The sequence below is a fragment of the Atractosteus spatula genome, chromosome 14 (assembly GCF_055471065.1).
Source record: "Atractosteus spatula isolate fAtrSpa1 chromosome 14, fAtrSpa1.hap1, whole genome shotgun sequence".
In the NCBI taxonomy this organism is placed as follows: Eukaryota; Metazoa; Chordata; class Actinopteri; order Semionotiformes; family Lepisosteidae; genus Atractosteus; species Atractosteus spatula.
The window spans coordinates 992,479-1,007,412 of NC_142719.1; the positions used below are offsets into that span (position 1 = coordinate 992,479).

A 14,934-nucleotide genomic window follows, 5' to 3' on the forward strand; every position below is an offset into this window, starting at 1 on the left:
CGCGTGCAGAGCGACCCCACAGAGGAGCTCCTGACTCCTCCCCCTCCCTTCACTGCACGCGTGCAGAGCGACCCCACAGAGGAGCTCCTGACTCCTCCCCCTCCCTTCCCTGCACGCGTGCAGAGCGACCCCACAGAGGAGCTCCTGACTCCTCCCCCTCCCTTCACTGCACGCGTGCAGAGTGACCCCACAGAGGAGCTCCTGACTCCTCCCCCTCCCTTCACTGCACGCGTGCAGAGCGACCCCACAGAGGAGCTCCTGACTCCTCCCCCTCCCTTCACTGCACGCGTGCAGAGCGACCCCACAGAGGAGCTCCTGACTCCTCCCCCTCCCTTCACTGCACGCGTGCAGAGCGACCCCACAGAGAAGCTCCTGACTCCTCCCCCTCCCTTCACTGCACGCGTGCAGAGCGACCCCACAGAGGAGCTCCTGACTCCCCCCCTCCCTTCACTGCACACGTGCAGAGTGACCCCACAGAGGAGGAGTACCTGACGAACACCCCCAGGTCTGACCAGGTCCATTTCATCATACCGACAGCTGTGTGTCGGTGCTACTGACTTTCTGAATCGCTGCCCTTCCCTCTCCTGTGGAACCCGCACCTCTGTTCACCCTTGAAGGTAAACCCATTAAGTTTGAGAAAACCCCCTCGGTTCTGCTAATCGACCCTCATGTAAGTGCACTTAAACATCAGTTTGTCTAGCTGAGCAAGACCATGGGTGTGGTCTCAAAATGTGGACCCACAGACACAATAGCTAAAATAGGAACAAACTCAAACTTCTCACATACGAAAATTTCATTTATTAAAAGATCTATCATTTCTCTTTATATCTTTATTCAGAATACTATGCTAATAATTGGAATATAAAGCATTGTGAAAGCAAGGGGCAATGGGACACTGGCTGCAATTCTCTCACCAAATGCTATGTACCTGTAGGCTAGAGGTGTCTGATAATTACAGCACGATGTGGGTGCAGAATAGCATCTCAAATTCAAAGGCCATCTAAGGTGAAATCTCCTTAATTTTCTACCACAAAGACAAAAAAGTAGTACAGAATGTGCAAATGGCACTTTTGTGCAATCCTGGTAATGTTTTTTTGTAACAGATGTGAACTGGACCTCAAAACCTGCGAGTAAAGAAAAGTTGTAAATCTTACAATAAAGCACAAATAATAATAATAAAAAAAAGCTTTCAACATTTTACACACAGTCACAGCTGAAATTTCACACAGTTTTATCCATAAAAAGAGTGTCACAAGGGAACTGCAATCTGATTCCCACGTTTTACAACGTATTTCTGAACACACAGAAGTTAAATGAAAATTAAGGATGACGCATGAATGTTTACTACACTACCAAAACCCCATTTCTCCTTTTCCTCAGGACAAATGGGTTCACCCAACTCCTCCAGAGAGGGATTCGTCGCCCCTCTGTCCTGCCAACACAGAGCCACACCTGCCCCTCCCCCCACAGCCATGTGCTGGGAATCCCAGGTAGTCAGGCTGCAACAAAAGTGCAAGAAACACACATTCTGGACTTCATTTAGTTGTACATTCAAATGCCCAGGAAGGAAAACACTGAGTTGTAAATCCTCTTGGATCTGTAATAAGACTCTCCTGCTACTGAGCTCAGACAGCAAGAGCCAAAAACACAAAACCCTGAAGAAGACTTCTTCCGTGTGCAGCAAAGCGATGCTCACCCCACAGGGGACTGGAGCTCCTGTACATTCTACTGCCCCCTCCCTGCCATACAGACACGGGGTGCTTCTTGGTCCTTTTCCAGGTGGTCTGGGGGGGAGGGGAGGGGGGTTAGCCACCGAGAACAGCCTCGAAGCTGTTCCGGATCTATCCCTCCCACCCTCCGGCAACTCCACACTCCTTCTGCTCCTGCGCTTCATTGAGAAAACTGTGCAAACCCGCGCGTGTCTGCAGCTGTGTGGAGGTGTGTCTGAGCACAGCTACGAGGTTCCGACGCCACCCGATACCACCCCTCACCTTGCCACTTCTATCCTTACAGTCATTATTCATGCGTCACATTTAGACAGTTGGGCGCGGTGACCTGGGAGACGCAACAGCTGGGGCTCGAACCCACAGCCTCCCAGTGAGGAGTCCTGGGAGGAGACGAGCCCCGAGTGCTGAGCGCAGCACACCGAGGCCTAAGGGGGGGCGCGACTTAGAGAGACCGGGCCTGAGCCGGGCCTGTGTACTGGGTCAACCCTCTGAGCTCCTGCCGGACAGACAGGGTAGGAGGGCTCTTCTCTCGCCAGAGCAAGGCGGGGTACCCCACAACACCCTCCACATCCAACCCCAAAACAGGAAGGCCCGAGGAGGCCACTGACAAAAGCAGCAGCAATCCTGCTCCCAAAACGACCTTCTTCCTGTGTCAGAATCACCGCCTCTATCGATCAGTGCACAGAGGAAACACTCTCCCACTCTCCTTCGTGCCATCTGAGCACGACGACCTCCCGCTGCTTCCCAGGACGAGCTACTGATTGTCTCTGCAGGTCACACTCAGGTCACACGCATCCCTGCCTAGTCCACAAAAATAAGAGCCTCTGAAATTCTTCCTTAGGTTTGAATAAATGTATTTCAAGCATATTATCAATTCGCAAATATCTCTAAAAAACTTTAATGCCCAGAATCCCAGGACGTCAGGAAGTCAAGCGGCGGTCAGTGATGCCCACTTCTGCCAGGAGGCCGAGGGGATCAGCTGATGGGCTTTACAATCGCAGTCCAGCAGGATTTAAGGCTACTGTAAAGTCTTTGGTTTCCAATGATTGGTATTGTCATGTCAGATCTCTCTTATTTAGAGGGCCTATTCAGAGGGCAAGGCAGGTTAATTTAAAATCCATTATTCAAACACAAACATAAACGTCTGGTTTAATTTAGAATTCGCCAGATATAAGCCTTCAAAGACAGGAAATACGATTTTCTGCTTGCGTTGTAGTCGCTCAGTACCCTTCAAAGCCTCTGACCCCAGCCGAGCAGTCCCAGTGAAACTCGCTGTGATGGAGCACTCGCCTGCACACCTGCTTCCAGCTCCGGCTGGGCCCCGTTACCTTCCTGCATGCAGCCGAGATGTACCGTGTGACAGACGTGTCCACAGAGAATGAAAGAATGAACGGTGCCAGAGGAGGACGGATTTTCTCCACAATCCACAAGCCCAAGGGCTCCCCCCTCGGCACTGACGGTCTACTGTTCGTCAACCAGAAATACAAAAGATCATCTACATTCTTCATTAGTACATTTAAACAGGTGCTCAAGAACAGCATCGTGATGAAGGCAAAGTGAATTTAAAACTAACTACAGCAGCTTTAAAACCAATTATCCCACACATGGAAAAAGATCAGACTCCTACTGCATATCTGTCTGATCCCCTCCAGGTTTTACAGTGTTATCAGCAAGACTCCCAGTGCAGAGCAGTCTGATCCCCTCCAGGTTTTACAGTGTTGCCTGTCACCTTGCAGTGACAAAGCTCTGATCGAACTCCATGTGGGCTTGTGTAAATACTGTATTTACTGTACCTGATACAAAGCACCGTGGAATTGAAAAAATACAGAGCTTTGTAGGGAAGTTTAAGTAACCACTGCAGTTAAGATATCAGCACTTTTTTTTTACTCACACAGGAAGCTGCAGGTGGGAAAACCTGGAACACGGATCAGATTACTCCGCACTGGGGGAGTCGGGATTTTCCGTGGAGCGCTGGCTGCTCTTCAGCCTGAGAAGCGGGAACCAGGTTGCTGTTCCTTCCAGGAGAGTGAATCCATCGTTGTTGGGATTCGTGTGGTGTCACCCAGCCACAGTCCCGACAACAGCCGCGGCGCAGGGCATCGATCCTCGTGATGTCAAAGGTCGAAGGTTAAACCCCGGAGTCAGAGATGGAGGCACTGCCCTTGGCCACTGGAACAATCGTTTCCGGGATGGTCTGCCAGGCCCCGCCATGACATTCCCCGCCTCTGTCTCCTGTGGCCCGCAGCCGGACTACGGGAGAGCACACAGCGGGCGGGAAGGAGCGCACACAGAGCCTGTCTTTCCGAGGAGGGATCCGGAGATCCGCAGGACGACTGGGAAAAAGGCGGGGATTCGGGGGGATGCTCCGGCCCCTCTCTCCACCCTCTCCTCTTTTCCAACGTCCGATACCGTCTGTCGCTGAAGTGAACCCCTCTTGGCCCCTCCCGCCCCAAGCTGCCGTGGCCACCACCAGCCCCCACACCTCTCCTCCTCCTCCTCTTCCTCCTCCTGGTTCCGCGTGCCAGCCGCGATCATTTCCACACGTGGGCGCCCAGCACGCGACCTCCGCCCTGCGCCGCTCCGCCGCCCATGGGCTGGCCGTATCCCATCATCCCGTTCGCGCCGTAAAAGTTCATGCCCGCCATCTGCTGGGTCATCTGAGGGACAAGGACCGCGAGGCATGGTTAGTCGGGACGGACCTTCAGGAAGCGCAAACAGGAAGCCGCCTCAGCATGCTCGCTCTCTTCAGAGCTAGGAGCACGTCGTACGAAGTGCACCCCGCCCCCCGCACCCCGCACCCATCTGTATCCCCCCCACCACCACACAGAGCTCATTTCACAGCAGAACCTGAATCTGTGCACCTGGAGTCAAAGATATTAAAAGGATAAACACCTTTTTAAAACTTAATTTTATCAGACAGGTCAACCGAGAAGACCCTGTTGCACAGCTGGGGTGACTACTGGATCAGCTCCTGGCTCGAGCATCCAACAGCAGCATCTGAGGATCCGAACATGCAAACCTCCAGCCCTGAGCCCCGAGCCCCCCGGGCGATGTATGTATTCCACTGCACTTCACCAGAACTGGAGAACTCCAGCCCAGAGAACCTGCAAGGGATCAATAAGCTCTCCAGCGGTCAGCGGGACCCAGGGAGAGGTGCGGTCAGCGGCCCGCGAGCCCGGCTCTGCCCACCTGCGCGAGGTTCCACTGCAGCTGCTGCGCCTGCTGGGCTCCGTAGACGGGCGGCGGGACGGCCGCCACCCCTCCCACCAGGCCGCCGGGGGACCCCATCACCACGCTCTGCAAGCCCCCCATGTACGCCGCTGTCGGGGGCATCGCCATCTGGGGCAGCATGCCCGGGGCGCCGGGCTGGGGCACCATGCCCATCTGCGGTGCCAGCATCCCTCCCATCATGCCCCCTGCTGCGGCCAGGGCCTGGTACTGGCCGTACCCCGCTGGGGCGTAGCCCATCTGAGCAGGCGCTATGTACATTCCTCCTGGGGGGACTGACAGAACGACATCGCCGCGTGAGTCTCCTGGCCATTTCTTTCTGTACCGAACAGCACTGTCCCGCCAGCCAGCTCCCTGTGGGTTTATTTCACAAACACACTGGACAAGCTGGCTTCGGTTCGAGGTTTGAGAAGCCTAGGTGATTTAAAGAGCTGGAGTTTATCCCCACCGTTCTGAGCAAGAGAGTGTACAAGCCTGCCCCCTCTTCTGTGAAGCCTTGGCGTCTGCTTTTGTGACCCCCATTCTGCAATCCCTCGCCCCCCTTCTCTCCTATTCTGAGAGCCCAGGCTCCCCGGACCCCAGCCGGCTCCCCCTGAGCTCAGGAAGAGCCCAGGCTCCCCGGGCCCCAGCCGTGAGCTCAAGAAGATCCCAGGCTCCCCGGACCCCAGCCGTGAGCTCAGGAACATCCCAGGCTCCCCGGGCTCCAGCCGTGAGCTCAGGAAGATCCCAGGCTCCCCGGACCCCAGCCGTGAGCTCAGGAAGAGCGCTGGTAACCCGGGCCCCAGCCGTGAGCTCAGGAAGAGCGCTGGCGACACGGACCCCAGCCGTGAGCTCAGGAAGAGCGCTGGTGACCCGGACCCCAGCCGTGAGCTCAGGAAGAGCGCTGGCGACACGGACCCCAGCCGTGAGCTCAGGAAGAGCGCTGGCGACACGGACCCCAGCCGTGAGCTCAGGAAGAGCGCTGGTAACCCGGGCCCCAGCCATGAGCTCAGGAAGATCCCAGGCTCCCCGGACCCCAGCCGTGAGCTCAGGAAGAGCGCTGGTGACCCGGACCCCAGCCGTGAGCTCAGGAAGAGCGCTGGTGACCCGGACCCCAGCCGTGAGCTCAGGAAGAGCGCTGGGTTACCTTGTGCTGCCATGTGCGTCATCTGCGGAGTCTGAGGGCCGTAGAGAGACAGAATGGAGTCCTTGGACATCTTCTTCCCAGAGTCCTCTGGCCTGGGGCCCTGGTCAGTGAAGAGGCTGAGGTTCTCGGACACAGAGCTGGTGTTGCTGCCCGTGGGCATGGAGCTGGAGACCGGCTGTGGACGTCAGAGGGGAGAGTTCAGGCCCGGGCTCAGACTGCATCACGGAAATGGCCCCTATGGGCAGCGTACCTTTCCTCTTCCGCCTTCTGAAGTGTGATATGCTAAAGCAGAGGCTGGGACTACGTCTGCACACCAACAGCATGCAACCCCCGCCCACAGGCACTTTCAACCACTGCAGACCGGACCGATGTGTTGCTGCTGGGACAGGGGGGACAGAGAGGGGTGGGGTAGGCAGGGAGACAAGCCTCTGACTGGGCTCAGCACTGCCGGCGCAGCGACAGCATCCCCAGAGAGAGCAAATCGGAAAGAAAGGAAATGAACTGAGACGTCCTTACTGTCGTCTTGCTGGAATCCAAGCTTGGAGTCGTCATGGACCCAAAGAAGTCCAGACTGCTGGCCAGTTCAGGACTAGGCTTCCCATTAGGAACGGGAGTGTTGGTACTGGGGGCATCTGCAAGCAAGCAACACATCAGGTGTGTCAGGAATGAGCACTGTCCGTGCAGCCCGACACTGAGCAACACTGAGCACCAGGAACACGCACAGGGCACTGCATTAGAACACAAAACTGGTTACAAATGATACAGGAAGCCATTGGGCCGATTTGGCTCGTGTTGCTTTTGCTGTTGCAGACTCTCAAAGCCCTTTGTGTGAGGAGCTGCCTCCTGTTTAAGAACAGGAAGCGTCATGCATGTTTCACCAAGCAGGCGACAGAAGTCTCCCAGAGACGGGAACAGGGGCTCTCTTACCCAGACCCAAGAGGTCGACTTCAGGCTGCGCTGGTTTGGTTGGGCTGGTCTTGAGCTGCTGGGATTCATCCCTCTTCTGCAAAACAAGGAAACCCAGAACTCAGGTTGACCCATCAATGAATCGATATTATCAATACAGCACCTGAGTCTCTCAAGCCTTGCAATGCTGAGCAGGCCTCCCCAGGAGGGCACGGCTGCAGCCAACTCACACCCACTGAGCAACCACCTCAGAGCAGGTCCGACAGGTCCGGAGTACTGCTCTTCAGTCCTGGGGGAAACACCCTGACCCCCCTGAGCCCCCTGAGTTCCCTGATCCCCCCGAGCCCCCTGACCCCCCTGCGCCCCCTGCGCCCCCTGACCCCACTCACCAGCTTCACCTTCTCAAATATCACCGGCTCTGCCTTCTTCTCCTTCACCCCGACGCTGCTCTTCTCCTTCTGAAAGGCAGAGCAGAGAGAGGAGGGCTCACACACGCTGACCCACAGCTCCTGCAGGCGCCGGGCAGCGGCCACACACTCACCCGGAAGGCCTGGATGTCGATACTCCTGTCCATGTACCTCTTCTTCTCGTACTTGTCCCGAATGAAGACCTCAGCTGCTCTGTGCAGCCACAGTTAAAGAGGAAAACTACACACTCCAGCCATGTCTATCCAGAGTGTAACGCACCTGTACAGACTCCACAGAGCAGCCCTGCTCCAGGTACAGACAGTAACACACTGGTCTGCACCTGTACAGACTCCACAGAGCAGCCCTGCTCCAGGTACAGACAGTAACACACTGGTCTGCACCTGTACAGACTCCACAGAGCAGCCCTGCTCCAGGTACAGACAGTAGCACACTGGTCTGCACCTGTACAGACTCCACAGAGCAGCCCTGCTCCAGGTACAGACAGTAACTCACTGGTCTGCACCTGTACAGACTCCACAGAGCAGCCCTGAGCTCACGTTCCCAGCGGGAGAAGGATACTGGTCTGTTTCTGGGCGCTGGAAGCACTCTGGAAGGAAGGCTTCGTACAGCTGCTTGGCCTTGGCGTTCCCCATCTCCTGGATACACTGCAGAGGGGAGGGACAGGGAGGCACAGACAAACATGCTTCATTAACACAACCGCGCACAAGAACCAGCCAAACAAACTGTGCCGGAGGCTCCACGTTTCGCGACCGCATCGATCACGCAGCTTGGCCAGTGCCCCTCGGACCCTTAAAATCACAGCGGTGGTCTCTGACCTGGATCTGCTCCTGCGTCCACTGGTCCAGGTTGACGGACTTGACCCGAGAGATGTGGACCCCCAGATTCCGATGGATCCCTGCACAGCGGATACAGATGAATATCCCAAGATTCCAAGATGCCCATCGTGGTCCTGGAGAGGAGGAGGAGGAGGAGGGTTAGCGTTCTGAACATGCTGATCCGCCCTCTGCATGCCAGCACCTGGACCAAACTGGGAAGCAGCTAGCTGAGAGAACGCCAGAGGACCATCAGATAAAACCTTTTTACTATCAAGCAAGATATCCTGTCTCACAGATCGGCCCCCCGCCCCGATAACGGGGGACTTTGAAAGATCCCTAGGCCTCCATGTCAGTACACTCACTGTTAGTAAGGAGTCTTGTCCATTTAGTCCTGTTTTCTGGGAATGCGTTTCTGTGCCGACCTCAGGAGAGGTGCGTCTGCGACCACTAGAGGGCACTCTGTATCAAACAATCTCACTTGCCGCAGGAGGGAAGAGCTGCTGGTAATAGAGGTAATAGAGGTTGTATCCCCCACCACGCTTCAGCAGCAGCTGGAAGTCCGGAGGAGCCACAGACCCCACGAGTGTCCGGCGGTTTGCATGAGAGCCACCGTGTGCCATGTGGCATACCTGTGCTCTTCCCTCACTAACCGCTCCACAGCGTGCCTGGGGCGCGTCTCGGACAGGCCCTGTAACAGCCAGCACGCGCTGCCCCAGATCATGAGGCACAGCCGAAGATTAAAAGATGTCCGTGCTCTCCCCTCTCTCGCCGAGCCTCCGTCTCCGTCACGAGCTGCAGCAGCCGGATGTATGTGCCGGAAACACACAGAAATCCCCAAGAGTTTCAGCCCTCTGCAGCAGGACTCCCGTTTCCCCGGACACCCGGAACAGCGACACTCGGCCGCGCTGCTGCAACGCTCCTCTGATCAGGAGCGGCAGCAGAGCCACTTCCCTGCCCTCGCTGAAGAAGCCGTCCGGTTCTTAAATTTTGAATGACATTTCCTGGCTCCCGGCCTCCTGCAGGGGGATTCTGCTTGTGCTCGCGGCAGGGAAGCCTCCATCAGCCCACCCCTCGCGGAGCCCGAGGCCCAGCGTGCGCACAAGCCCTCCTCCCCCAGATGATGCGCCTTTCCAGGCCCAACTCCTGAAACTACCTTCACACAGAGGGGAAACCACTACAAAAATGGGCCAGCACAACCAAAAAACAAGGATCTGAAGCTTTCTGTGCAATAAAATAGGAAAATGCGAATCTGCGTTTTTTTCTTGACAGGGAATAAAGCCACGGGTCACGGCTGCAGGAAGCCCTCCATGCCCACAGCTCAAGACCACAGCAGCGTCACCACCACTGCTCGTCCCAGACAGGTGCTGCAATCTGCCTGCAATCCCATCAGCTCCCTGGTGGCCGTCTCGCAGCACGGAAAGGGGAACCGAGCGACGTCTGCCACCAGGACCTGGCAGCCGCTGTAATAACTTCCTGTGTGGTGACCCCAGCCAGAGGTCGGGTGCAGAAAGAGCTGGCTGTGTGCTGGCTGGGAGGCGGTGAGAGTGGAGGAGGAGTGCAGCCGAGCCGGCAAGTCCCCTGGTCCCCTCCCTGCGCCGGGGAAACACAACCACCCCAAGGGCTATCGTTACTTCACAGGCCTGTACACGCAAATGTGCTGAACACAAAGGAAGAAAAACCAGAAACATCCAGCCTCCGATGTGCTCACGCGTCAGAGCGTGCGGTTAGTTTATTCTGACGGACCGCAGTTTCCACCTGAACCATCTCCGTAACTCACGACTTCCCTCTCCGCTTGGCTCTGGTCCTTTGAGCTCGTTTCTCTCTCCATCTTCTTCCTCCTGGCCCTACAGATCTGTGCTCACGCGTGCAGTTAAGTTCCTCTCTTATAACAGCTCATAATAAACAGAATGCAGTTTGAAAACCCCAGTACACTCTGCTGCGCAGTAGAGCTCATGTCTGATTAGACTCTCCTCCCTCCTGGAGAGGAGACCGACGGTCCAGTGCCCAGCGGGGCTGCCCTCCTGGAGAGGAGACCGAACGTCCAGTGCCCAGCGGGGCTGCCCTCCTGGAGAGGAGACCGACGGTCCAGTGCCCAGCGGGGCTGCCCTCCTGGAGAGGAGACCGACGGTCCAGTGCCCAGCGGGGCTGCCCTCCTGGAGAGGAGACCGACGGTCCAGTGCCCAGCGGGGCTGCCCTCCTGGAGAGGAGACCGACGGTCCAGTGCCCAGCGGGGCTGCCCTCCTGATAGGCTCAGCTGGTAGAGGCCTGACACATCCTGTGTGAGCCGCTGGTGAAGAACACGCACAACGCTGGCGTGGGAAACTGTGGCACAGAGTCATCGCCGTGTCCCCAAACTAAGAAAACGAGAGAAGGTTTCGAAATTCTCTTCCTGGCAACAGTGTGGTAATCATCTTGGGCAATTATCCCCCGCCTCTCTTGTGGTCGTTTTAGAAAAACATGCAACGTTTCCTCTCGAGCCCGAGGCCGAGGCCGTCCTGCACAAGAGTCCTGCAGGAGGTGACAGGCCGCCTCCTGGCTCTGCTGGGGTCTGCGACAGACCGGACGCCCCGGCCGAGAGCCTGCGCGGGTATCTCAGGCACGCGAACAGAGTGGCCTTGTTTGGACACAAGGCAAATCCAAAGCCTCCGTCTTGTGTTGGCGGCAATGGTAAGGAACAACACTCCTTTCCGTCCTGGAGTATTCCCCTCACCTGCGCTCTGCGGTTCCTTAGCGAATCCAGAAGCCCATGTCTTCGGTCACAGTGGCGACAGCACGGGCCTGAAAACGGACCGGACAGCTGCCCACGTCAGCACGGGGGTCCCTGGGGAGCAGATCGGCCCCCCGCCCCGATAACGGGGGAACGCAGGGGTGCAGCAGCTCTCCCGCTGCACACACCCCCTGGGCTGAACCGCACACGCCTTAACCACGGACAGCGCCACGCCCACCCCTTGCCGAACACGGGGGACGGCAGCCAGCAGCACTGACAGCTCTGGCAGACAGAGATAAGGACGCCTGGCCAGACCCCCCGAGCGCGCCGAGCCACGCGGCAGTCCCAGAGCCCCCCGGTCTCTGGGAGGAAGTGCGCCGCCGGGCCCTGGACTCACTGAGTACGTCTTCCCACACGCCTCAGCAAAATCAGCCTGCCAGCCTGCAGCAAGAACCCCCGGGCCCCTGCTGCGGAGATGAGCAGACAGCCGGCCACCCCAAACAGGACCGCTGCAGGCGACGGGCCCCTCCACCGGCCAGAGCAACATTTGGTTGTTCAATTATTCTGTAGTTGTATTGTGCCACACTTCGCTATTCCTGGCCCAGCCTCCAAGAGAGCGTCTGTTGAGCTCTAGCACCACATCCATCGAGTCGCCCCCCGGCGTCAGTGCAGGGGGGGCCCCCAGCATCCCCACACGGCCTCCCTCCTGCTCCTCCTCTCCGATCGGACACAAGGCTTCCCAGGAATCGCACACGAGACCGAGCTTCTGCAGCCGACTTCAGACCAGAGAGCCGCTGGCTGATGAGCTGACAGACACTCCTGCGCCCTCTGAGCCCCGGGCAGAGAGGGGTGCAGGGCACCGGAGAGGGGCTGGGCTTTCGGAGCGGAGAGCTGAGCTGAAGAAACCGTCCAGTCTCCAGGCTGCGTGCGGAGCCCAGAACAGCGGGCATCGCAGGCGCGCTGAAAGCGCCCCACAGAGAGGAGAGAACACCTCAGCTTCAAGCACCCCTGACCTCACAAGCCTCAGTCTTATTTACTTGTTTGGCTTTCTGTTGTCATGTTCACTGGACAGGATCGTGATTCCCTCTGAGGTTCTGGAGGCTCTCCAAGCTACGACCTGGCTTGTTGCCAAAAGCCATGTCCGTGCTGGGAAGCCGTTCTTCCTTCTGTAGGGGGCGGCATGAAACTCAGACCCCCCCCATCCCCATGTTGTCCAGCCTCCCAAACCACACTAATTGTGCAAAAGCAGCTCCTCTGCTGCCTCTTCTCCTCCTGTGTCCATCTAACTTCTCTCACCAACTGCGAAATCTCAAGAGCTGCAAGACATTCTGCTCTGTCAGGAGCTCAACTATCTTTGACTTTATTATTATTTGAGAACTCCAGGACAGCTGAGTTGAGACAGCACTTTCCTTACACCCAGGAGCTGTACAATGACCAGCACAGAGCCCATACCTGCCCCAACCACAGCACAGAGCCCAGACCGTCCCAGATCACAGAGCAGCACAGAGCCCACACCGGCCCCGACCACAGCACAGCACAGAGCCCACACCATCCACAACCACAGAGCAGCACAGAGCCCACACCATCCACAACCACAGCACAGCACAGAGCCCACACCATCCACAACCACAGAGCAGCACAGAGCCCACACCGGCCCCGACCACAGCACAGCACAGAGCCCACACCATCCACAACCACAGAGCAGCACAGAGCCCACACCGGCCCCGACCACAGCACAGCACAGAGCCCACACTGGCCCTGACCACAGCACAGAGCCCACACCAGCCCCGACCACAGAGCAGCACAGAGCCCACACCGGCCCCGACCACAGAGCAGCACAGAGCTCAGAAACAGTCAGTATAATGTAAGATGATGAAGCCACTCTGTGTTTCCTGTGTTACAGAAAAGTCATGACAGCGCCCTGGCAGGCCCGAGGAACTGAACCTCTTCAGTCTTGAGTGGAGAAGACAGTAAGAGAACCTGATAAAAGTCCAGAATCCTCAGAACCAACTGGAGAAGACAAGCGAAAAACCGCTGGGACAGGACACTCATCTTTACACAGAGGGTGGTGGGAGTACAGAACAAGACAACAGACCGTGTTGTTTCAGCCGATACACAGGACTCTTGTAGGACATACTGTAGCTGGATGAGATCCTCTAACTGATTAACAGGGCTAGAGGGGCTGACTGACCTCTCGTCTGAAACACCTCTCCAGCAGGGTATCGGGCTAGTATCGTTAGCTACACGCCCGCTGTTCGGGAAACTTTTATTTTACAGCCAATTCTCTTTTGGCGTTAAATACCCACCAAAACTGACGAATGAAACGCGCGCAATTGCCAGACCGTCCGCAATATCCAGAAGACTGCCAGGCAAAGCTCATGTAAAGCGCCAGGCGCTCACACACTACACTGTCACAGCCGCAGTTTAAGTGTGGTTTAAACGCGAAGGGCCGTAATCAATATCTGAGCTGAGTCAGAGGAGCGGGGAGACACGGACCTGCAGCGAGATGACGTCCCCAGAGAAATATTGAATTCAGCGCCACGTACGGCAGAGCGCATCGATTACACCATCATCATCATCATCATCATCACAGCCTCACCTTTAGCCTGGCAGTCGGCGCAGAACTTGTTGCTCTCCTGGCTGAGCAGGCTGGTCAGCACGGAGTGAAACCTGTCGATATCCTTCACCGATCTGCCCGCCATGGTCCGGCGCTGTGCAGGAGAGACCCCCCTGCGCGTCTGCTCGCTGGCTGTGCGGAAACAGAGAAGAAAGGCACTGCACACGAAACAAATACCGAAAGATGGCTTCCTTCCTCTTTTAATACAATAATAGGGAAGTGCTGAGGACGACTTAAAAAAAAAACATAAAAAGCGCAGCTGAGGTTCCCGTTGCTGGAGATGCTTCGCTGCTTGTATTAAAATGGCGAGCAGGCTACTCACTGGTAATGAGAATAAATTATTTTTTTTTATGAATGAGCTGCGCTGCTCCTGCTGCAAGTCGCTGTGGTCAGCCCCCGGCAATTCACAGCGCCCGTCCCCGCAGTCCTCCGGGTGATGACAGCCCCGCTCGGCTACAATCATACATGTCGCACAGTTTCCTGTTTCCGCTCCTCGCCCGCCCCACCTGCCGGCAAATTCTTTTTTTTTCTCGTTCGACTTTTTTCACCCCCGTTCCTCGTCTTTCTGGCTTTCCCCTCTTCGCTCGCTTTCTGGTTCTCCGCACTGATTGACACCCGTGGGCTTCCGTCCCCCGCTCCGCCCCTCCCCTTGGCCTGCCGGGGCTCAGATAGGGGACTTGCAGAAGGGGGTGGAACTTCCTTGTTGTGACGTCTTTAATAAAGCCCGAGACCCGAGACCTGAGACCCGAGTCCCGCAGTAGGTGTTGCATAGAGACTATGTTTCTTTTCACCGATGTTGATGTTGATATTTACGTTAGTTGACGCAGAGAGCAAAAGAACATTTATTTAAAATTATTTATAGGTTTCGGGCAGTGTCTAGATTAATTACCCACCACATCTGAGATTGTTTCCTGACTCAGAGGCTTGTAAGCGGTCCTCCCAAGATTCTGAAGTCGCTGCTGTGTGAATAACATTACTAAGTTTCCAAATGAAGGGTGATTTGAAAGCCAGCCCAGCTGTGTGATAATGTTACTAATGGTGTACTGGCGCACTTCGGCTGCTGTCGCGTCATCCAGGTGGGGGCTACACGTTGGTGGTGTTGGTGAAGGGGGAGTCCCCACTAGGCTTGATCCTGCTCTCTCCTGTAGGGGTACTGTTGGGCTACTGTGCTTTACAAGCCCAGTGACCCTGGACTGAACTCGGAGAAGAACATTATGGAATGATTTTTAAAAATACGTGTTTTATGTATTTTGTGGCAAAATACCTTTTTTCATCCATCCATTTTCTAACCACTTTATCCAGTTCAGGGTTGCAGGAGCCTATCCAAGCAAGCAGTGGGTGCGAGGCAGGATACACCCTGGATGGGACGCCAGACCAACA

The 14,934-nt window shown here is 56.3% G+C and overlaps 1 protein-coding gene across 2 annotated transcripts; it reads right to left on the reverse strand.

The window, feature by feature from the left end:
• Positions 1-778: 778 nt before the first annotated feature.
• Positions 779-14,116, reverse strand: smap2 (small ArfGAP2). Of its 2 annotated transcripts, XM_088931760.1 has the most exons (11): positions 13,877-14,116; positions 13,537-13,686; positions 8,231-8,364; positions 7,974-8,059; positions 7,529-7,607; positions 7,377-7,445; positions 7,009-7,084; positions 6,598-6,713; positions 6,082-6,256; positions 4,917-5,230; positions 779-4,384 (listed from the first exon to the last, which is right to left on the reverse strand). In XM_088931760.1, the coding sequence occupies exons 2-11, from the start codon at positions 13,637-13,639 to the stop codon at positions 4,259-4,261; spliced, it is 1,278 nt and encodes a 425-aa protein (XP_088787886.1). In that variant the 5' UTR covers positions 13,640-13,686; positions 13,877-14,116; the 3' UTR covers positions 779-4,258. The 2 variants fall into 2 exon arrangements, with proteins under 2 accessions (XP_088787886.1, XP_088787887.1); XM_088931761.1 differs by lacking the exon at positions 13,877-14,116 and having other exon boundaries at positions 13,537-13,774.
• Positions 14,117-14,934: the final 818 nt, after the last annotated feature.